The sequence below is a fragment of the Carettochelys insculpta genome, chromosome 16 (genome assembly GCF_033958435.1).
Source record: "Carettochelys insculpta isolate YL-2023 chromosome 16, ASM3395843v1, whole genome shotgun sequence".
Classification (NCBI taxonomy): Eukaryota; Metazoa; Chordata; order Testudines; family Carettochelyidae; genus Carettochelys; species Carettochelys insculpta.
In genome coordinates, this window is record NC_134152.1 from 38043354 (window position 1) to 38067247 (window position 23894).

A 23894-nucleotide genomic window follows, 5' to 3' on the forward strand; every position below is an offset into this window, starting at 1 on the left:
GAACTAATCTGCACCCAATTAAACTCTTGTATATTGCATTGAGTTGAGTAAAGATGGTCTCTGCAGTCGCCCAGCTCCCTGGGGCCTGCCTAAGCTGCACTCCTTCCCCCTGGCTGAGGACTTGGCCCAGCCTGGCCCCTGGAGACTACGAAGCATGAGGTAGAAGGAAGAGTCTCCCCACTGCATGCAGGAGGTAGGAGGCACCTGCCCAGGGTCTGCTAACACAGCCACTCAGGAGGTGCCGGTTTTGTCAGGTTCTCACTACCTTTCTCCTGCAGCTGCAGAGGCACAGCCTTCCAGCCTGCACACACACCTGCCCTTGTCCGAACGAAGCTAGGTCAGGGCCAGTTGCCCTCCTCCCTGTGGTGTGAACAGATGCCCCATGTGTGGTGCTGCAGTTCAGCCCCCTGAATTGCAGTAATGTAGTGCCAGGACTGCCCCTGGGAGTGGTTCTCTTCCTCTAGTCACCAAGGTGGGTACTGTAATTTCTTGCTAGCTTCCCCTGGTGAGAACAGGAAGAGACTGGGCCCTGGAGGTGGCTGCTTTGCAGAGCAAGTGTCTCCAAGCAGCAATCTATCCCTTCAAAAATGGGGGGAGGTGGCACACCACCTGGCCTTGTCTCTGGCTGGGCCTGTAGCCTAACATGGCTTCCACCATTCAGCTGTATTACTAAACAGTGCTACCCCATCCCATAAGAGCTATTAACCAGCACCTGCCTCTTGCAGGTCCCCAGAAGCAAACTGCTCCTCCTCTGAGTCAGAAGAGAGCTGCAGGGACTGTTTGCATCTTCCTCTATGAAGATGCAGTAATGGGCTCTGCTTAGGTGGGGGGTAACTGAGGAATTCTCCTCCCCAGCCCAATGTGTCCAAGTTACAGGTTTTGTCCTTCATCTAGCTCTGCAGGTCAGTGGCAAGGGGTGGGGGGCCCTGTGCTTGGGCTGAGAGCTCAGATGTGAGGTGCTGCTGTGCACCTGGGATTGCCTCAGTGGTATTTAAAGCTCCCTTCCTCCCCCTGCACAAAAGTGGCTGGAGGCTGTCTGGGGGGATGGGGTAAGAAGTGCTTTGCTTCATTTTGCACACTTGCAGCATTGGCTTGGAGGCAAACATGGAGCTGTCTCCCCCAGCTGTGACTCTGCTCTAGCAGTTGAAGTGGATCTTGTGTTCTGGAGCTAGGTGGAACCTTGCACAGCCCAGCACTAATGCTGCAGGAGCTAGGGCCTGCCTCTCAATACTTGGGGGTGCTACAGCCCCCTGTCCCTACAGGGGCAGATGAGTACAGTACACAGCTGTTCACATGCTGCTGCTAGAGACAGGGCTAGGCCAGGTAGGGAGGGCCTGGGTGAAGGGAGTTCTGCCTGGGGAAGTGGGACCAGTTGGCACAGAGGGGAGGGAAAATTGTGGCTATCTAAGAAAAGACAACTGAACAGACACTTTGATCTAGAAATGGTGCCTTGTTCCCCTCTGTGTCCTGGGGTCTCCTGTCCACTTACATCTGTGATGATGCACTACCTGTCTGAGAGAGTGGAGACACCTTGGTGGCTTGTGGGAGTCCTCATTCAACCAGGCAGCCTGACCTCTCATGGACAATGAAAACATGATCCCCTACCGTGACTTTTCCAATAATTCAATTTTTAAACTTTGTCAAAATCATCAATTTCTACAGCAGACCTCCCCTCCTTACCCCTCCACATCTGGTCAGTCACTCACAGAGACACAAGCTATCTATTTTGGATCTAAGTCCCAAGAACACTTACAGGGCAGGTCTACCATTAAGGCCTGAGCAGCGTTGTGTCATCACTGGGGAATCCAAAAGGTCTCACCTCTGCCAGGGCTCAACTGTTTGGAGCCTTGCTCTGTGGCCCTGGCCCTTTAGTTCAGAGATGCAGGTCTTACCCCCTCCTCCCCACCCCCACCCCACACTGCTGAGATTCTTTCCAATTTTAACCAGGCCAAATTTTCAAAATAATTTTTATTTACAACATTTTCTATAAAACATTCTCTGCTGTATAAAATACTCAGAAAATAGACCAGGTGCAAACTGATTGTCACCAAAGGAACAGCCCCTCGCCCCAAGGCCCACTAGAAACTCAATCAAAACACAACCCACACCCTGAGGAAGACGAAAGAACAGCCCAGGGGAGCAGAGCTAGCAGGAGACATTCAGGCACTGCCAACTCTAGCTCCAGGTGGGATCAGTGGAAACTATGTCATCTGAAGTCTGGCTAAGGCTGCCTCCCTGCAGAGTGAAACCCAGGTCCCCGGCTCAGGCTACAAGGTCACCCCTCAAAGACACCCATTTCCCACCTTGGCTGAAGGGGTATTCTGTCCCTGCTCAGCTTTGTTAGGGGGAAGGCTCCAGGAGCCTCTCTTCCCCACCTCCTCAACTTCAGAAAGAGGGAAAAAATTTAGTTCGTAATTGATCACTCAAGACCCTCCACAGAGAATTCTGCTTCTGTCCACTCACTGGGCCCCAGCAGGACTAAAAACAGGCAATTCTACCTCCATCTCCATGGCAATGCTCTGCTGGGTGTGTGGCTCAGACAAGGCATAAGATCATTTCCAGTGTCAATGCCATTCATATGTGCTTTAAATGGACAATGGGGTGCCAGCTTCAACAGCTCATCATGGAAAGGAACAAGAGAGAAGGTTGCAGCATCAGCTTCTGTTCTAGAGGCATACGAGCAACAGAGGACCCTGCTGTTCCCCATTCTGATGGTTAAGGGCTGGCCCCAGAAAGACAGGGCCCAGGAAGCAAAATATAAACAGGCTGAAAAATCGTCACTTTAAAAGGTTAAAGCATCTGCATGCAGCTGGTAATGCGCTGGTTGTCACACTACAGCCCTAAAGAAGTCTTCCATTCTAACTCCTCTCTCCTTTATCTTCTGGGCTGAAATGTCTCATTATGGAGCTAAAATCAAACATAATGTCTGGATAAAATCCATTCATTTGTTCTGCAGGGGGAAAAAAGTGTGTCTCGGTGTGCACACACGCACACCTGGCCCCTGACCTACCACACCAGGGGCAGCTCTGCTCAGGAGTCACACCAGTCCAGTTTGGACTGAAAGCTTTACACTCAGAGAGCTGGCCTCAGTCACAGCCATGCACATGGGGTGTGCACAGTCTGTGCGTCCCCGCTGAGTGCTTTTATCTAAGAGAACCTGGGACAGGACAGCCTGGGTCAAAAAGGTGCATGAAACACATGTGGATGGTCAGTTTCTGCTTCATGTCCCCAGCTGCTTGCCCTTGGGGGGCCCTCATCCCACTGACAAACCCATTTCCCACAATGCACTGCAGCCTGCTCATGTTCCCCGGCTGTGTCCCTTGCCCCCCAGCCCCTGGGAGATTTTTTGTTCTCTGAAATGACTCAGGATCACCAGCAGCCGAGAAGGAGCAGTGGAAACACAACACTGGGGCCACGCTCCTGCTGAGGTAGTGAACGCAGGTCTGAGGGTTGGGATCTGTAACCCAAGACGCCTCCTGGACTTTGGACAGTTCAAGGAGGACTCTGCCAAGGGGAAGGTTCCAGCCCAGATGATTCAGGGGACTGGAGAGGAGCCTGTGGAATTACAGGCTTAGAGATCAACTACTCTGGGATCCACATGCCCAATGCATGTGCAAAGAACAGAAGCAAAAAGGTTTGTCAGACTGGCTCCGGAGCACCTGACCAGCCCTGGGTGGCCTGCAGCATTGCTCAGCACTAGGAAGAGCTGCAGTAGGGTCTTGTAAATACCATGGCCAGTGCGGCTTTCATTTAAAAGCCACGGCCAAGGGGGGAACCTCACTCCCTGCAAGCCCACCTACACAGTGCTTTCCACAGATGAGGGGTCAGGCTCAGAGCGATTGAAGGTGCAGCCCCAGACAGACAAACTGCCCAGGAACTGCCCAGAAAACTCCCTGGGGTTCCCCCCACCTGCCTGCCCTGAGACCTCTCCCTGGAAAGGGAGCAATGACATCCCCAGAGGGCTAGTGCAAGGGAGCATCAGGAGATGCATCCAGCTACTCCCTGGGGGCAGTGTTGCTGCAGAACCTGTTCAGGATGGCATACAGAGAGGTTGAGAAGCTGCCCTAGGTCCTGGCAGCTTAGGCAGTGGGATAAAATCCTGCAGACATCTCTGCATTAAGAAAAGCTAAAATTGAGGCACATGTTGGCCGAGCCCCACCTTTTGCGACCCCTGGCCCAGCAGGATTCCACATGGCAGCATCAGGTAGCCGACCTTGGCAGCATAGGCCTTCCCTCTAAGTTCTCTCCCAGGTGTTGCTTCTCCACTTGGTTCCAAGGCCACCTGGCTGCTGCTGATAATAGGGGTGGAAGAGCCGCTCTGTGGCACAGACCTGCATGGCTGCGTGTGTGTGAAGCAGCAAGTGGGGGAAGCGAGAAGTAAAGTACTGAACAAAGTCATCTGGAACAGCCCCGAGAGTCTCCTGGACATCCGCTGGCAGCTCATGGAAGTGATGCTTCTGCAGGAGAAACAGGGAGATTAAACAGCCCATCATTGCACAGGGCACACTGCAGCCTGCACTGCTGGGCACTGACGGTACCTTGTTCCTCATGGCCCGCAGAAGGTCACGCACTGAACTGCCCTTGTAAGTTCGGAACTTCCTCAAGTCTAGAAAGAGCAAGAGATCCAAATATGCTTCAGGAATGTTGGCCTCTGCAGTAACGTGCTCACAGGGCACAAGGGCTGGAAACATTTCCCAGCGCCCTGGGAATCTTCCATGGGGGACTTGCCAGGGGCATTTTAGATCAGGCAGAACAAAGCCCAAGAGAAGAGCCCTGCCCTCTCAAGGGGAAGGGCTCGCTGGATTCATCATCCATTTTGGGTCCCTGGGTTTCAGTGCTGGTCATTTGATTTCCAGCCACCAGAATGTGACTGCTATTATAATATGGGAGCGAGCACGTAAGTGCTGGAACGTTCCATGTAAAAACTCCACACGGCTCTGTGAGTTTACTGCTGATGGCGTGCCTGACACTTCAGCCTTTACCTGTCTGTAGTGGGACAGAGATGTGAGTTCTCCAATTCAACCTGACGACCGAGAGCCCCCCAGACTCTAAGGCAGTGAGAATGGGTCCGTCAGCAGGCTCCTTCTCAACACGGTCACTGACATCCTGAACACCAGGAGCGGGGATTGGAGGGAAAGGTATTAATGGAAATGACACTTTGTACTGGAGAAGTCCCAGTGCTGAAGCTTTCCAAAGGCTTATGAACACTAAGGGGGTGCAGGGCGAGTCCTGCTCAAACACTAGAACCTAGAAGCATGGTCTACCTTACAGGAGGTATATGGGCTGGGAGCCTGGAGGATTCTGGGAAAGGGCCCCCCTCCCAAAGTTGGCTGCCACGAGGTCTAGCAGAAGCCTGATCCTGGACAGGCCCCAGCCTCCATTATTGTGAGATAAGGTATCAGACTGTTTATTGTAGAGGAAGGACAGCTCCATGCCATGGCATTTCCCTCCAGCAGGGTCACTGCCCCCACACCTGAGAGCGCTTTTCCCAAAAGTCAAGGCTCACCATTAATGTCCCCTGGGCTCTGCAAACAGCTGGACCAGCATTCTGTGGCAAAGACCCTCATTTCTTTTCAATTAAAAGGGGGTGTTTTACAGATTTAAACACAGAGGTGCAAGAGCCAACCAGCACCACAGTCTGTGTTATGTTTGCATTCAACTCACTCTGCTCAACGCCGCTCTACACTTTCAGTTTCCAGTGTGCTGAAGAGTGCTGTACAGACAACTGAAGCGATTTGACCATTGGCTAGGGAACTCCAGGGGTTCTGACACCCTGAAGAGCACAAGGAGCAGGCTGGGACTGTGGGATCATCATACTGACTGCATGTTTCAGAAAGAATTGATCAGCAGTGAAAAACTGTCTGGGGCTCAGAGCCAACGCATACTTCATTGAGCTAAAGGGGACAGTTCATGCTCTCAGAGCTTTCGTTTCAGGCGAGCTGCATATTTAGGAAGACCGCACTATGTTGGACATGCTCAGATCATGTTGTGAAGATCTTTGTAAGCCAAGAGGCTAGAAACGCTGTTGGTTGCCTGTTTTAAAAGAAAACTGAATCCGTAGCATGGAGCGGCTCCCACAGCCAAAGAATCCCAGAACAAAAGGAGCCCTGCTCACCAAAGGGCAGGTTCATGGGAGGAGGTGGATTTTCAAAACACAGGGCACCCAACCAGCTGGGGGAGTGGAGAATCCCAGGCTCCAGAAAAAGCCCCAAAACGAATAGCTTGTTTTCTGAGCTCACAGAACACAGCTGTCACTGTTGAGCCTGGAAGTGAGGAAAAGAAGCTCTGGGAGGCCTCCTGCTCAGGCAGAGGGCTCTCACCTGGAAGAACTGCAGCTGCTTCTCACGACTCCAGAAGAAGGGATGCATGAGGACCCGTGGGGCTGAGGGGCGCTCCTGGGCCTTGTTACTGATCATCATTGAAATCAGCTCCCGTGCAACTACATTGTCTTGGATGTGAGAGCGAAAGCAGAGAGCTGGTTACGCACACCCTTTGGACTGAAGGAAGCCACCCACACCTCGAGCCCACAGCTGTCATGACAAGTCACAGCTAAAATCCTGTTACTAACTCCCAGTCCTTCATGCTCACAAGTAGCTTCCCAGAGAGGGACCATGCATGTGCAGGGCTGAATCCCATAGAACAGAACATGTCCTGCTCCTTCCATACACCAGACTCACCAACAGGCAAGCTAGGGACAAAGGACTAGGTCAGAGGAGTAGCTGGGAACACTAGTGAGGTCTAAGTGACTTTGGGGGCACCTGCCAAGGAGGAACCCCACTGCTCGGGACATCTACAATCCAATCAGAAACAGCCCTGCAGATTATATCACTGAGGATAATCCAGTACTAGACAGAACCAAACAGGCCTCTTCCTTTGTTCCAGGGCTCTAGAGCTGCTTCTGGGGACATGCAGTCTGTATCCTCCACTATCCTCTGCAGGTTCCCTACCTGTAAAATAGGGTTAAGGATGCTGACCTGCTTCCCTTCCCAACAAGCTAGTGAGGATAAAATAAACCAACCTCTGCAAAGTGATCAGAGAGAGACCCACGGAAGCCGCTGCAGAGGAGCCTGGTAATAGCACTGCAGCACCCAGATTTCATGTAGCCAGGAGCTCTATAAACATGCAGACCGCATCCAAGCAGGGCCTTACCGTGAGTGTCTTCCAACAGACAGGCCAGCTGGTAGGTGCCTGACAAAATATTAGCCTGTCGCCGTAAGCTGTCCCCGAAGGGGTGCTCTCCACCTGATACCACGTAGTAGAACACGCAGCCGGCTGAGAAAACGTCCACTGCACACGTCTGCAAAACAAAACCGGGAGTGCTCAGTACAGGAGGACAAGGGCCCTTTCAACCTCCCCCTGGTCTCTTTCTGAATGTGAACACTTCATTCACTAAAGATTTAGCCAGGCAACCCCTTAATCTGAGCTCCAGGAATGACCACCTAGCAGTGTCCTGACATGCACACAGCTGCCTTTGGGAGTAGACACTTCTCTGCAGAAGGGAATTTAACAGAACTGCCGGATATATGCAAAGAGGGACTGTCTCTTTCCATGTGTCTGTGCAGCCCCAGCACACTGGCAACCTGACCCTGATGGACGCCTTTGGCTGACACTGCAATAGAAAGACAGAGCTCTGCAAAGGCTCAAAGGGAAGCTGGCACCTAGCTGCCATTTTCACCCTTGGGGGGAATTTTCAAGTTGACAACAATAGATGCAGGGTTTTATGAAATGTATCCAGCCCCCAGAGGTACCTAGTGAATGAGGTACTCTCAGACCAGTAGCACAAGGGTCAGCCCAAGCACTTCCAAATCACTAATCCCAAGCTATCTGATTGTCCAGCAGCGACTGATGCCCCAGCTCCAAGAGGAACTGTCTCCCTCCCGCCATCATGGATGCTCAGCATAGTCACTACCCTCCAGCAAAGCCTGGGACACGGCTGAGGGAATACTTCTCTGCAGGCGCAGGGGAGGAAAATGTGCACAGGAGGCAGAGCTGAGGGGAGATGGCAAGAGCACACTCACAGGGTTCTCCTTTGAGACCTCTAGCAGCAGCTCAGGGGCAATCCAGCCCTCAGTGCCTGGGATTCCAGAGCGGAGGCTGAAGCTCTGCCGTCCCCCCTGCAGCTTCTTGCACAAGCCGAAGTCTGAGAGGACAGCCCGGATCTGCCCATGGCTGTTTGGGACAGAGATGAGGATGTTGCATGGTTTCAGGTCACGATGAACTGAAAGAAACAGCCCCCAAAGTGAGCTGGTGTTACCTGCAGAAGGGCTGTGCAGCCCCAGGGCTGGGTGGAGGCTAGAGCATCACCAAGGAGTAACTTGCATGGCACTAATACCATCAGACAGTGGGGGTCTGCAAACAGCAGTCCCACCTCTGCGTTCAAGTTCTGCACCAGGATTCTGGGCAGGAGAACTTCCTTCCACAGGCAATTCATTAGACCCTAGTGTTCTGAAGCAACAGGCATCCAAAGCCAAGCTAGGGGCACAGAGCTCCCTCACCTATGTTCAGGGAGTGCAGGTGTGCCAGGCCTGATGCGGTCTGATGCAGCAGGGACACAGGATCCAGATTCCGACGATCAAAGCTGGGGTTTTCCACATACTAAGAACAGAGGAGAGAAAAACCAAGGAGGAAGGCCACCCAGGCCTGCATCCACTTTTCTTTCTGCAACAATAAATCACATCTTTCCCAGCGTAAATCCCAGGAAGAAGAAGAAAAGGACCAAGTTAGGCTCTGAGGTCTCCATTCCTCTGGCAGAACCTCTGTTTGCACGACAGACAGGAGCAGCAGCACACCGCACTCCGCTGGAAGCCTTACGGCGGGGCACAAGGGTGAAGGAGCATGCAAGCTTAGCTGCCCTGTGTGCACGGGAAGCAGTAGCAGCACTCAGTGTGGAGTGGATGGAATCAGCCAGTGAATGAGGATGGACGCTAACGTATATGTTTATATTTCCCCTGTGTCCCAAAACACCCCCATGAGCGATGGAAAATGATCATCAATTCTCTCTTGCTCTGCAGGCGTGGGAAGAGGTGGAACCGCTCCCCTAAGCCATACAGGGCATTGGGAACTCCCAGGGCCTGTCCCTGCACTCAGACCTTTAGAACATGCTGTCTCCCATGACAATATGGCGGACTGGGCCGTTACAGCTGATGCCAAACAAGTGATGAAATCGTTCCATGAGGCCCCTGGACCTGGACTGCGCCACAAACACAGAGATGGAGCGACATGAAGCTGACAGCCACCTTTGCTGGGGTTCTTACCTCCTGCAGCGTGGCAGAGCAGAGCTCAATGGCAATGTAATGGAACTGCTTGTCCTTCTCCGTGCAGAAGTAGCGCACGACATTGGGATGCTCGTCTGACTCCCGAAGCAGCTGGACCTCCCGGTCGATGAGATGGAAACACTCGGGCAGCAGGCGCTTAACAGCCACCTTCCGGCCATCAAACTGACCCCTGGGACCAGGAGAGAGCTGCCATCACACTCCTCTCACCGTCCAGCCACAGGGAACCTCAGAGAAACCCATCCAGGGTCTGGCCTAGCACCAAAAGCCAGACCTGGAGGGCGCCATCAGGAGACACACCACAAAGTGGGGGCAGCTGGGCCTAGGCTGACAGCTCCACCGCCACTGGAAAAGGCTGGTTCTGGCTTAGCCTTTTCTCGGGTAAATATTCCGCCCCACCTCGCCTGGCCTTCCGAGCAAACTGGGTCCCGGGGACAGGTGCTGTAGTCGCAGCCTGGAGGATTCTGCTAGGCACCAGGCAGCCCAACCACTGGAGCAGCCTGGCACAGGCAGGGTGACACAGCGTACCACAGGCGTCATCCTGTGCCCAGATGCCAACTAAGAGGACCTTGGCTGAGACTGCCAATGGGGCAGGGCCTGTTGTGCCAAGCAGGCTTACACAGGACTGGCAGACACCGGCTTTGTCTCTACAAAGGCCACCGAATCCCAGTCCAACAGGATGCATCTCGCTGGGTTTGACAGACGTGGGAGAGACAAGAAAGCTCCAGTCCCCATTATCAGAAGCTCCAGAGGCAGCCAGTTCCTCCCTCTAAGGGCCTTCCAAGTCAGTGCCACACCAAGCCCTCATGGCTCCCAGGTCCAGAGAGGAAACAGTCACGGCTCCCCCAAACCAGACCTGCTGTTAGCAAAAAGCAGGGCATTCTGGGGAAGACTACTCACCTGAAGACAAAGGTTCCCCTGGCTCCATGGCCCAGCACTTCCCGGGGGTTAAAGGAAACCTTCCCAACTACAATCACATCGGACTCTGCATCTGCAGCAAGCGCAATAGGATTAACATCACCAGCCAGCCCCTCCCCCTGCTTATCCCCTTTCCTACATGACCCCATCTCTACTTTCCTTCCTAGCCCCTGTGCTCACCCAGCACCAGCTCCCTGTCTGTCCAGGGATGACAGAGCCTTCCCCTCTGCTGCTCTGTGCCCCTATTGTGGATGGACCCCTCACTCCCGAAAGCCCCACACTCCGATACCTTGGAGATGTTCTCCTGACCTGAGCTCTAGAGCTCAATGCTGCTGCTGAGCCTTGACTTTTCCCTTCTAACACGGCCCCTCTGTGCTCTTGAAAGGGGAACCTTGGCAACCACAAGCTGGATGACAAGACAGCACCATCTCACTTCCCACCAGCACCGACCTTCAGCAGCTCCAGACGCAGCCAAATCCTGGTCGACTGCCCCATTGGGCAGGCCCTCCTGCAAGGACGAGCCTGAGCTCTGCGATGGCAGCAGGGATGTTCGCTGGCTCCCACCCTGTGACTCCTCTGAGCTTGGAGGAAGAAGCTCCCCAGAGATTTGTCCTGGGGAAAGCAGTTCCTGCTGCAGCAAGAGCTGCCTTCGCAGCTCCAGCAGTTTCTGGGGCACAAACAGCATGGACCCCTCAGTGTCTTGGAAAGCAGGTGATACACATGAAGCTATTGAGGCGCACCCCCCACCCTCCCCCCACTGCAGTGAAGGAACCAGGCAAACCCCCTTGTGAGCTCAACTGGCTCCAGCAGGGGTGGGCTCTGGGCAGGGATGGGAAGGAACACTGGGCCCTGGCACTAACAGAGCTGCGGGGAACAGGAAGCGTCAGGACTGAGGCAGCTGAGAGTGCTGCAGAGCACAGCTTGGGAGAAGGGAGAGTCTCAGAAGTATTTAATGTGACCCTGAAGAGGCTTGCCAGGTTCATCACTGGTTGCTGATCCCTTTGGAGCAGCGTGGAGAGGCCCTGGTGAAAGTGACGTCGTGGCACCTCTTACGGCCATGTGAGCCAGGACATTGTGTGCACCAAGGAGTAAGCTGGGACCTGAGGGAACTTCAAGCCCCCAGAGCAAGGGGATTTCTGCAGCAACCAGTTCCTGCAGCTGCCCGCAAGGGGCACCACTGTGAGAAGGAAACACTCACTCACCCTGAGTCCCAAGATTAGCAGTAGAATGCCCCCGCCCAGGAGCACTGTGGTGACCACAAGGTCCCAGCTGTCTGACTCCGGGTAGATTTCCATCTGCTCTGATTCGGTGGAGTCCCAACGGTACCGCCCATCGCTGCCTGTGCTGGCCTGATCCTCTATGTCATTTGGGGTCAGAAACTGCAACACAGAGCCAGGGTAACAGGTTACAACAATGGGGACCCCCAGGTAGCTGCCCCCCAACCCCCACAGCTGCTCCCCACGCAGGTTTGTACATGGAGCACGCCTCCAATTCCTCCCTCCCTGGGATAGACCCCACATGCCAGGACACCCCCGTTTGCTTTGCACAGGAGACATTGCTCGTTGTCCCCCTGGGTGCCCCCCAAGTGTCCTTTGGGCAGCTCACACATGCTGGGCTCTGCTCCCAGACAGCCACGTCACTCACGTCATCGAACAAAGCCCTGGCAGGGGAGCTTGTGGGAATGATGGTTTCTGTGCTCCTCCTTAGGTTCTCTGGGAAGGCTCTCAGCATGGTAGTGTGGACCACAGGAGGCAGCTCGTGGTGCCCTGAAGGAAGAGAGAGCACTCAACAGCGCTGTCACACCTCACTCAGCTCTCCTGCTCCAAGCCCCAAAGTGAGCCCAGCAGATGCACAGCACAAGGGTGTTTTCAAGGATGGAAACAACTGGGCCTCAGGCCTGAAGGAAATCAGAGCAACATCCTTCTGGCTCACTCCCCGGAAGTGAGCAAGGGCCGCCAGGAGGCTGTACTCTCAGACCATGGAGGAGGACTGGCCCACGGCAGACCTCATTTAGTGTCAGAATAGCTGTGACCTCTTTAGAAATGCCACAACCCACTTGGTGTGGTCCCTTGCAGTTACCTGGGACAAGATGGGACAAGTTTTCAAACATGCTGGTGTACAACCATTCCCCTTGACCTCCCGACTGCGCACACAGTGTCAGGGTGAGCACATGCACCTACTGTTTGTAACTGCTATTCCCTGGGCTCGACATCTAGGCACATGAATCAGGTGCAACCAACTATTCACTTGCATGTGTGTTTGTAATCCTCACTTTGCTGAGACTCTGCCCCTCTGGTCTGCACAGTTCCTGGCAAGCAGCCAGGCATGCAGTAAAACCAGCTCCCAGGAAAGGGGATCCCAGCCCTGAGTCACTGCAGTGTCATGTGGGTGCAGATCACAGCCCACGTTTTATTTAAAGTCCATGCAAACCAGGCTGCTCTGTCATAGAAAAGAACGGGCCCAAGGACAGATTCCCCTCTGGGACAGTCTCCAGGAGCAACAGGACAGGGAACACCCTCTCCTGCCCTAGGGCTCTCACCTATGAGGAGCCACTCGTTGTGCAGGGAGCTCATGCTGCCCTGTGGATACTTGACATCAGTGCTTGGTGTGATCTCGCACTCGCCGGACTCTCTCACTGTCACATCCTCAGTGGTGGGCCCCTCGATCCCAGCCAGCGTGATCCCCTGGGGCTGCAGGAGTCAGACCAGTAAGTCCCAGGCAGGGAAGAGGTGGTACTTACACCAACTCGCATTGCCAGTCAAGGGCACATGGGGGCAGGAGGAGATATGGGATACTCACCACCAAAGCGACGCTCTCGTGGACCAAGGAGGTGAGGGCGTAGAAGCTGGCTGCATGCTTCCCCACATACAGCGTCGGCCTGTGGTGCAGAGGTAGGGTTAGTCCCACTTTGAGCCAGCATGAGGGACAAACGGAGCAACGTGAACGCAGTGATGCCTCCCAGGGAAAGAGGCTGAGGGGAATCCTGCCACACAGCTGGTTCTGGGACATGCACAGCGGGGCAAGAAGAGCCTTTGATCTATATTAGCTTAAGCTCCAACCCTAGCATGTTCCCAGGGAGCCACTGTTCTCTTACACAAGAGAGCATTAACTCCATTTCCTGAGCACGCCTGAGGGCCTGGCCACCTGCGTCTCCACCCCTCAGTAGCCAGGTGCACCTCCTAGCATGCTGCTGCCCTCCTCCCGTGACCTGGAAAGCCCCCTGAAACACCTACAGCAGCTGGGTCTTGGTGCTAGAGAAGTCCTTCATGGACTGGTAGTTCCACTTGATAAGCCGGATGTCCTGCGAGTGGAAGGTCAGGTAGCGCAGCGTCTCCATGGCTACGTTGAGGTGGGGGACCCGGCGCAGACTGTCTTGGTACCACACGTACAGCCCTACCACAGGGGAGCCATAGTTCTGCATCCACAGGACGTCACCGCTCTCCTTGTCCAGCGTCACCACCAGGCCATCCCCACTCGACGCAAAGTGAGCCATCTCTAGCCAGAGACACAAGGCAGCTAGAGCCGCAGCATTCGATTCTCCTAGGTTGGGGATGCTACAGGGGTGGGACAAACCTCCCCAGTCCTCACCCCCTATACCTGCTCAGTCCAAACCAAACACAACTCAGAAGGGTCCTATTGCCCCAGCTTCCCCAGGTTCATGGGCCCTTTGGTCTGCCCCTCGGAAATACGACTTTCCCACAGCCCAGGAGGTTGCACGCAGCTGGTAGCAGTGAGCAGCTGGCACGGTGCTTGTGCCAGACACGAGCCACCAGCCCACTCTCAGCATCCCACTCTCTCCAGCCATGCAAGCTGTAGTCCTGCAGGCTGCCCGCACACCCACTGGCCCACCGGGGGCGTCAGTCATGCTGTTGAGTTGGGAGAGGGGAGAGAGAGCTCCCCGACACTGCACTGATTTCAGATCAGTCCTCCGGGAAATGGAGAGCTGCCCAAGCAGGGACTGAACTGCTTCAAGGCTCAGTGTACAGCAAGGGTGGCCGGGAGGTAATCAGCACGGAGGCCGGGGGGGGCCACGCTGGGGCTGCCTCAGCTGCAGTGGAGAAGAGGACCTGCCTCCGCACACGCACACTCACTGTAATCATACGCCTCGTCGGGGAGCTCCGCCGAGTAGTCATGGTAGGTGGCATTCCAACGCAGCTCTCGGGACTTGGTGTCGTACATGGTGATGACATATTCTGAGGATCAGAAAGTAACAGCTGTGGTGTAGGAACTCAGGCCAGAATGAGGGGCCTTCGCAGGGAAGGGCCAGGGAGCAGGAACTGGACACTGATCACCCCACGAACTACTTCAGAGGGGAACGGCCCCACAGTGCCGCCCGGCAACACTCAACTAGTGCTGTTACCCAGCTGGGGGAGAAGCTCCACAGGGAGGCTGAGGAGCATCAGCTGGGCTACCGGGATTGTCCTTTGTCATTCAGTAACCAATGGTCTCCACTCCCCATGGGCAAGGGGAAAGCAGGGCTCTTTGCTGCAGTGCAGCAGAGCTGGGAACCTCCTCCAGCAGCAAGGATGAATGGGAGCCTGAGTAGACACAGGGAATGGCCCTTCAGCCTTGGGAATCTGCGCCTGCAACCAGCAGGAAAGGGGCTTACGGGTGCGGCCGATGTAGAGGAGAGGAGTCGAGGGGCACAGCCCATCCCAGGCCTCTGTTGATAGAGTAGTTTGCTTCTCTCCTGACTTGGGATCCACAACAAACCATGTGTCCTGCTTCTTCCCTAGGAAGTTAGAGATACGCCGTTCTCAGTCTCCCACGCTCCTGGTACCCTCCTCTCCACACTCTCCACCACTGTCCCAGGTTCCTCAGGCCCTCTCCCAGGGAACATCAACCCAGCCAATCTCCAGTCACTCCCGCCAGCCCCCAGACTTGCTCCCACACTGGCTCACCTCTGAGCCCTCCCAGCAAGCAGACTCCCATCTTGTGTAACTCCGGCCCGGCTCCAAGAGGGAGCTGGTCATGTCTCCTGCCCATGCACCTGCACCCCACTAATTTAAACACACGCAGTGCTAGGCCGTCCTAGAGTCATCGCCACCCCAGGCCCTTGCTGCAGGAGACGGTCTGGAGAAGGGAGTGGCCTCTGTATGCACAGAGAAAGCCAGCCCCACCCCTCCACCAGTGCTCATACCCGTGTAGAGGACGCCGTCTGAACTGCGACATGGCGACGACTGGACCAGCTCTGGGATGGTGAATGGGAGTTTCTGCAACAGACAGAGAGAGCAGAGGCCTGCGAGTGACAAAGAGCCAGGTGAGACAGCCACACGCTCTGTGTCTTTTACCTGTGTGAGCCTGGGGTCAGAGAGGCCCATCCCTCAATTCCTCCTCCACCTCTCGACCTTCCCAAGACCCTTAGGCCATGGGACAGTGCAGAGAGACACGCCAGCCACTGTATTCCTGGGTGGAGCTGACCGGCCAGAGCAGACTGACAGGAAACCCACATGGCTTTGTCGTCTCACCCAGAGACCATTCCTAAGGTTCCAGGGTGAGTGGGAAGAGCAAGAGGCCCTCACAACTTCCACTGCCAGGAAGGACGGAGGACAGCACTCATTAGCCACCCAGGTACTGACCATCAGGCCTTCTTTGTTTTTGCCTCCCAGGATGTACAGGCTGCCATCATTGGGATCCGGGAGAAATGCTGGCCTGAAAGGAAGGAGAACGAAATGTCAGCCACATCCTGCAGTAGGGCACAAGCTAGCCACCCACAGGAGGTAGGGCAGGGATCCCTCTGTGCAGGCTGCTGTATGACTGGTCATGACAAGGTTGTGCTGAGAGGGGGCAGCACAGTGAAGCCCTGGCATTGGATACCAAACCAAATGAACCACTGGTCCATCCAACACAGCAATTCCAACAGCCATTTCACACCCACCCCATTCTGCTCCAAGAGCTGCTCTGATGTCCTGGCACATCCCATTATCTCCATGAATTCCCCCTGTAGTTTCAAGTAGATGCACAATTTTTTCTCATCCCAAACTTGTGGGGTGTGTTAATGCGCGCTGTTAGACAGCTGCAACTTCCACCCCCCGAGGTGGCTGCACATTCAGCAGCGGGGAAGAAAGTCCTACATTGCTGGTATTTGTAATAGTTCAAGGCTCCCTGGGGAGGAAAGTCAACCAAGAAACATAACTAGGAGTGAATGAAGTCTGGAATATCGGTTGGGAGGTGCCCTCAGGAAACACAAACAGACAGGACCAGTACTAGAGAGGCACTGATCCTTCAACAGCACAACCCTCCGAGAAACACCCCTCCCAGAGGAGGAGAACTCTGGCTTTGAAGGCAAGTTTCTGGAGACCCCGCAGAGAATCTGCCCAGCAAATGCCCACATTTGCACTCTCACAGGCTTAGGCTGCATTAGGGTATCTCAGTAAGATTACTTCTGCTGCTACCACCAGCACAAACACAAGCTTAGGCAGGACTCAGCGGCTGCGAGCCTCGAGCGGTTGCGAGAAAAGGTTTAATGACACCACTGCCAGACCTTGTCTACAATAGAGCTCGCACAGTGCCTGAATGGTAGTAGCAGAGGAAAGATTTTAAGAAAAAGCTGTGTTTTTGGCAGGGTGTTCCACCTCTCTGAGCCTCCATTTCCTCACTCTGCACCTCCCTGGGGAGCAGCGAGGGCTCCTCAGGCAGTTACTGCACAGGCCTGGAAGGAAGAGAAGTAAGGGGTCAGCTTTATTGAGGAAGACACGCTGGGGCGGGGACATGACACTTACTCTGCCACATAAACAGGCACCTGCAGAATGGGATCTGAAAGAGAGAGTGAAACCAGACACGTCAGCTGCAAACCAGCGCCCCTGCCAGAGGGGGCCACGTGGCAGCTTCCTCAGCAGGGTTTGCAGTCGCCTGATTACCAGCTCTAATCATTTACCTATTTGCATTTCAGACACAGCCAGGAGCCCACCAGCACAGACCTTGCCTGGAGCTGCCCAGCTATGCATGTACTCCCCTTAGAACAACAAGGCCTCTGGGACCAGGACATGCACAAGGTGTCATTCTCCTGTGTCCCCTGCTCAGAGTAGCATGTGGGAGGGGAGGATCTCCAGCCTCACTCAGCTGGGAGGGAAGTCCCTGGGATGTGGTACCCCCATAGGGAATGGCAGTCCTAGCAGGACCTGACCGCCAAATAAATACCCTCCAAAGCTATTGCTCACCATCCTTCAGGGTCCACTTGATGTCGCCTGTCTTCTTACTCACCGCATGAAGGTTCCCATCAAGGGTGGACACAAAGAGCAGAGTTTCTGGGACAGTCACTGCATTGCCAGTGAGACACTGAGGGCAGAAGTGTGAAAAGATAATACAGTGCCTCACCAGTACACTGAGATCCGTTTAATGGGCCTGCCACCCACATGCCCTGGTTCACCAGCTAACTCCTTCTCTGTGTCACTGAGAAACTACCCACCTCTGGCCCCAGTGGATAAAGACATGAAGGGAGGAGAGTTCCCCCCTAAAGTGATACCACTTTGTACTGCAATCCCATCAAATCTCATAAATGATGCAGGTCACCCCTTCGCTGGGAGACATTGAAAGAAACCCCAAATACAGGAACTGATGCTACAGTGGTTTTCTCCCTACCAAGTCCATTCTGCCTTGTGACAGGGCATCTGCTCCCTTACCAGCCAGGGGCTTGGGCCAGCCAGCCCTCTTTGGAGACAAAGCTCTTTGAGGAAGAGAGGGAAGGGGCCAGGCTGAAAGAGCTCATTTGAAAAGGGAGCTGCAGGAAGCAGGCTGGCTCCTGCGGCAGGGCCCACAGTAGGCGAAGGAATGCAAAGGGCCCCCTGCAGCCTGCACTGATCATGGGAATGGGTTTATCTCACTTTGTGAGCGTCACCTGTAATGAATAACGGTGACACTCCCGAATGGGCCCTGGGTGTAGCATTAGTCTTCAATAAGCTATCCCCCTGTGACAACGTGCAGACTATATAACAGGGACTCGTAGCGTCACCCACAGAAACTAAAGCTCCTGTCTCCCAGTCCCCGGCTCTGACAGACAGTCCATCCTCCCATTCCAGGGCTGGAACTGAAGTCAGGAGTCCTGATTCTCACTCCAGGATTGGTGTAGATTTGTGAAAAATACCATCCTTAGAGCTTGGTGAATGGACATACACAGAATGTATTCAACACAATAATCAAGCACAAAATACCACCTCCCTCATGTTCTTAACCTTTATGTAATGGAAATATTGTAGCTTCCCTCAGAGTCAGTGTGTGAATCCTAATTTTTTAGCCAAATTCCAGTTTGGATATTTCTGTTCCACTTCCCAAAATCCCCCCTGCGGTTTCCTTTGGGCACCTGATTCTTCTGGATTTCCTGTCCTCAGCCATGGTGTAGCACTGCTGCACTATGCCAATGGCTGTCATGATCTACATGAGCGGTGGCTGCATTTTGGCAGTGGGTAAAGTGCACTCTGCAGGCTGCCTGCTGAATTTATAAAGTGCTTTCAATCAACTCAGCCTCTAAACAGAACCAACCACACTGCACAGTAGTTTGACCTGAACAACTCCCAAGTTTCCGCCCTTCTGAATAGAATGTAATCCAATATGAGGCTAAGGTGCAACCTACACCAGCAGGCTCCTCCTCCTGCTGCTGCTGCTGGGGATGAGCTATGAACAGAGTGGCTCTTTCCGAAACCAGATTTCCTTGGTGCCTTGCTTAAAGGGAAACACAAGCTGTGCCAACTGCTGGCCTCTCCCAGGAGCAAACTGCTGGGCTGCTTTTCCTGCCAGAAATGATGTCGCAGAACTTTAACGTCATGGATTTTAGCGACCCTGATGCTGAGATTGTAACCTCAAATCCTCCACAGAAACAATGCTCTACTTGTGTGCCTTACTCACCCTGCCAGTGCCAGCTCACACACGGCACCTTCTCAACACAAGCTGCCACACCCATCAGCAAACAAGAGAAGGCTCAGCAAAGAGCACTACAGGATGCAGGGTGTGGGGAGAGGGGGAGGGAGAGGTTCTAGGCTTAGGAGAGAACCACCTGCTCTTTCCTGCTGCTCAGGAATCTGAATTAGGGTTGGAATTCCTGCCAACCAGCCCACCTGCTCACAGCCCCCGACCTTGTTGCTTCTTACACAGACTTCAGTTAATAAGTTATTCTGCTGTCCTCCGTCTCCTTCTAGGAACAGCACCTGTGGTCAGTACCACATTACAGGAAAAAGGAAAGAGTGACAGCGGACAGGAATAAGGAGGTGACACCCGCTAGGCTCTTGGGCATTGCTGGTGATAAATCAGGCAGTCTTGCCTAGTGGATCCCCAGCTTAGAGAGTTCCTGGGGCCACAAATTGGCCTTAAATTCTGGAGTGTGTCGCTGGTGACCCAGTTCCCACCTCTGACTCCGTAGGGGTCTACTATACGCAATGAGTCAGCAAAGTACAACCAAGTCATGGCAGACAACCCTGGACCCAACAGAAACAACAACTGTGGGCAGGGTGAAGAGAACAAGAACTGCCTCCAGGAGCCTCTGGTGGAACAGCTAGGCAGGCAATTGGCGGGGGTGGGGGAGAGACTAAACACATTCTTCCCTGCAACCGTTGCTTGCTGCAACCGGCCCCCCTGTAACTACATTAATAAAAAGCCCTCATCATCCAGCTCAGAAGTCATTCGGTCAGCCCACAGGTTCTCCACCTCCTGTTCCCACTGTTCACTCTCATACACTCCACCTGGCAGAGGTGCTTATCTGCTCACTCCCTGCCAGACCTCTCTCTCTCTTTCTACCACTTCTGCCATTCCATCTTGTTTAATCGTTACATACATTTAGCACTGCCTCAGCAGTCCTCACTTTACCAACAGGACATGCAGCACAGGCAAAGCAGGGCAAGCTTCCCCTCACTGCACCTCCATCCCGCACAATGCTGTGGGTGCCAGAAGGCAGAGATCAGTCTTCACAGCGTGTGCAGTCCTTGGCCTCTGCTGAGGCTGCAGATGAGATGGTGGCTTTTGTGGTGAAGCCACCTGTCTGATGGAACTAGGCTGAGTGTCACAGAGCCCATTTTGCAAAGGCCCCTGAGCAGCCATTGGTCACTACAACATTCTCTGTCCCTTTCTCCTGTCTTGTTTATTCTCTGAAGGATGCCCAAATTAAGGGGCTGCCTAACCACAGCCCCAAGCTTCTGAACAAGGCTCACCATACACCTGCAGAATCGCCCAATTAGCCTATCAAATTGAGTAGCTCCTATGCCATTTCATTTCATTGTAAAACAGGGTGGTTCTCTGTTTACATTCAACAATTCTCAGGCTACCATGCATGACTGGGAAATGTTCTGGCCAATCTCGCACCAGGCACTGAAAGGCCAGACTGCCTCTCAGTTACCATACCAGATTTCATTCAGGATCCTACTTAGCCTCAGGTGTAAACGGGCTGGACTTTTCAACCAAAGTCCTGGAGATTTATTTGTAATAGACGAAGTTACAGTCATTGCTATAACAGAACTACAGCAACTCAGGGAACAGGATGAGCAAATACCACACCAGGACACGTCTCTCTAGACTCTAAGGCTGTGATGGGCAACCTGATGCTCCCCCTATGGCCACAGACCCACTGACTGCCCTCCTCCCCCACGTGCCACAGGATGCCAGAGCCCCTCACTTCCTTGCTCCCCCCACTCCCTCCCAGCACTTTTGCACACACGTCACCTGATTGAGGCTCTGACCCCTGCTCCTACCCCCTACTCCACAACTCAACTGTTTGGGCCATTCAAGCTCTGGGAGGGATGGGAAAGGAGCAGGTAAGTGTGTGGCAGAAACAGGGGATTTGCATACTCCAGAAGTGCTGAGCGGGACGAGCAGGTACGTGCAAAGCTCTGGTACCCCAATGCATCAGAGGCACGTCAGGGAGGGTGGGCTGTAGGGCCACAGGTGGACCTGGGCTGCTACAGCCCACGGAGGAGGAGGGCCACTCAGGCAGCCCACTCATGAGGGGTGGTTACCCATTGCTGCTCTCAGGGTACACCTACGCTGCAATAAGACACTTTCCACGGGGCTCAGTCAGCTTTTTATAGCCTCACAGCCCAAGTTCCACAAGCCTGAGTCAGCTGAGGCCACTGGTGCTCCACTGCAGTGTACACGTATCCTAACAGGCTGGTTTCCTCCTCTTGGCAGAGAGCTCATCAATGCTCCATTCAACAAGCCACCCAGGCCCACAGCCCTGGGATTTGTGGACAACATGGACATATATTGCCAGTGGTCTGAGACGGGCTGCGACTCTGAGTATCCTGGCAATCCCTTGACCCAACACCCCAATTCAACAGGATGAGAAGAGACAGCAGATCATGGGTTCCAACCCTGACCACAGCATGGGCCTATAGTCTTTGCTGGCATTGCAGAGCAGTACTCCGAGTCCTTGGAGAACGGATGGCACTGCTTCAGGCTCCATCCACAAACGCCGACCTCTCTTCAGCCTACCCCAGCAGAAAAAGGTCACCAACAAAACCTGCTTGTCAAAATTACGTGGGGATAACTCGTGTTCTGGTGGCCATGTCCACAGTTGGTTTGGCCAGGGGAAGCTGGGTGAGCTGCCTAAGTGCTGAGTAGTTGCCACATGGAAGGCCACCACCCAGGACTGGATCGAACACCTAACCGTGGCAAAAGGAGAATAATCCCATTGTTACTACATGCCACCCTCCAGCAAACAGCACTTTGCCACTGCCCTGCCCCCCACATCCACCAAGCCCATAGGATTGTGTGATGCAATACCTCACTGGTGCAGAGTCCCTCCGAGTTCATTCGGGATCAGCACTGCTCACCTACCTACCCTCCCTCCCGGGGGGCAAACGCTAGGCAGCAAGCCACACTGGTCAACATCATCAACCAACCTGCAGCTCCTTTCCGCCTCCCTCTGTGGTCCCCACGAGGGGTCTGGCCCCTCAGGAGCCCAAGGGTCTTGCTCTGGCTTATTTATACTTGGCCCTGCAGATTTCCACGATGAGCATCTGATGAAGTGAGTCTGTGCTCACGAAGGCTCATGCTCAAAACTTTTCTGTTAGTCTGTAAGGTGCCACAGGACCCTTCCTTGCTGTTACAGATCCAGACTAACACGGCCACCCCTCCGATACCTCACAGACACAGTAATTAGAGACATCTTTATTCTAAACCCCTCACGCCCATAGGCCCCTGCTGCTGTGGCAGACCAGAGTTTCCTCAGGGACCCTTCACATTGACTGTCCCTCCTGCTGGAGGTGACCCCACAGCCCCACTCCCTGGCAGGGCCCCTCCCCCTCAGGGGTGACTCCAGAGGTCTCCCAAACCCCTCATCTTGACAGGACCCCCCACTCAGATCCCCCTGCCCTGACAGGACCCCCCTCCCAGTGGGGGTGACTCCGCAGCCCCCCCGCCGCCCTGACAGGGGCCCCCCTCCCGGTGGGGTGACCCCCCGCCGCCGGGCCCTCCCGCGGGGCGCCCTTTACCTGTACCAGCGCCCCGAGGAGCGGTAGGACGAGGCCCGGCCGCCCGGCCGCGGCGCTGCCCATGGCGATGCCCGAGCTCGGCGGGGTCAGGGCCGGACATGCCGCCGCGCGGCCCCATGCCCCGCTAGCGCCGCCGCCCGCCCCACATCCCGCCGGGCGCTCCGGCTGCCGCGCGGGGCGGTCCTGGGCCCGGGCCCGGCCGGATGGGCAGCGGCCAGCGCCGGCCCCGCCCGCCGGAGCTCCGGGCTCTCCGCGCCGGGCGGGAGCAGCGTGCGGCGAGCGAGCCCCGGCCGGCAGGCGGAGCGCACGGGCACGTGGGGACCGGCCCCGGGCCAGCGAGCGGCGCAGCTACCGGCCCAGCACGTGCGGTGCGAAGCGCAGCGCCGCGAAGTCTCCAGGGGGCCGCAGGCTGCCCCCCGCCCCCCAGCTCCTGCGAGCCCTGGCCCGGCCGTGGCGAGTCGGGCTTCCCCGCGGGCTCTCGGGCGCAGGGGGGGGCACAGTGAGGCTTGTGGCAGCATTTTAGATGACAGGTGGGGGTGCTGGCACGGCTAGTGCGCGCGCTCTGCAGGCACAGTCTGCCACCCGAACAGACACCTAGCCTGGTTTCAGCTTGAGTAGATAATTAGCGCCCCGTAAGACACAGCTCCTCTGTTTGATGCAGTGCAAGAAATTCACCCGCCTATCCGGACGCTCTCATCTACAGAGATGCAGAGGTACCACTGGAATTCCGACTCCTTGCCCATCAGATAAAGGAGCACCGGAGCAGAAACAAAACTGAGAAGTAATCAGAAGTGGGTTTTACCCACTAAAGCTCATGACCTAATAAATGTTAGTCTGTAAGGTGCTACAGGACAGCTTGTTATTTGTGAGAGGACTTGTATGCTGTGCACACAAGCATGTACAATTACCTACATTTTGTTTCTTGGTACCAGGATTTCCACTTCTTCGATCAGCTTGGAAGAGTTCTGCATTAATCAGTGACTGGTCAGAATACACTTTCTTTATTAGTTTAATGAAATTAGAAGGATGAAAGAGGACAAGAAGAAATGACAAACAGAACGAAAGCACAGAAACCTGAAGAGGGAACACACTTAAAAGGAGACTGGTAAGGGAGGCAAGGGTAGGGGAAGAAGCATATACCCCACTGTTTATAAGGAAGGGGGAATTCTACAGCAGGTGTTATACAGGAGGTTGGACAAGATGATCATTATAGGTCTCTTCTGTCTTGGTACCTATGAAGTTATTCTCTGCTAGACGATTTTCTATTGTAAACAGTAGGCGTAGAATGTAA

General features: G+C 54.6%; 1 protein-coding gene across 6 annotated transcripts; it reads right to left on the reverse strand.

The window, feature by feature from the left end:
- Positions 1-1959: 1959 nt before the first annotated feature.
- ERN2 (endoplasmic reticulum to nucleus signaling 2) lies at positions 1960-22810 on the reverse strand. 6 transcript variants are annotated; one of them, XM_075010890.1, is made up of 22 exons: positions 22604-22810; positions 17351-17468; positions 16913-16946; positions 15770-15842; positions 15331-15403; positions 14800-14922; positions 14282-14383; positions 13424-13583; positions 12990-13068; positions 12730-12880; positions 11835-11956; positions 11393-11569; positions 10641-10857; positions 10173-10263; positions 9255-9444; positions 8496-8595; positions 8019-8218; positions 7150-7297; positions 6321-6448; positions 4983-5106; positions 4539-4606; positions 1960-4457 (listed from the first exon to the last, which is right to left on the reverse strand). In XM_075010890.1, exons 1-22 carry the CDS (start codon positions 22664-22666, stop codon positions 4236-4238), a joined length of 2763 nt encoding a protein of 920 aa, XP_074866991.1. In that variant the 5' UTR covers positions 22667-22810; the 3' UTR covers positions 1960-4235. The 6 variants fall into 6 exon arrangements, 5 of the variants coding, with proteins under 5 accessions (XP_074866991.1, XP_074866990.1, XP_074866993.1 ...); XM_075010889.1 differs by having other exon boundaries at positions 13424-13685; XM_075010892.1 differs by lacking the exon at positions 22604-22810 and having other exon boundaries at positions 13424-13685; positions 17394-17460.
- Between the last annotated feature and the right edge of the window lie 1084 nt (positions 22811-23894).

Coding starts and splice junctions, on each gene's coding strand:
- ERN2 (XM_075010889.1), bottom strand. CDS start 22,666: ATGGGCAGCGCCGCGGCCGGGCGGCCGGGCCTCGTCCTACCGCTCCTC. Junction 14,384..14,799: donor CCTCTACATCGGCCGCACCC/GTAAGCCCCTTT, acceptor TCTGATCCTCAG/AATATGTCATCACCATGTAC. Junction 9,445..10,172: donor AGGGGAACCTTTGTCTTCAG/GTGAGTAGTCTT, acceptor TCCTGGTCCCAG/GGGTCAGTTTGATGGCCGGA.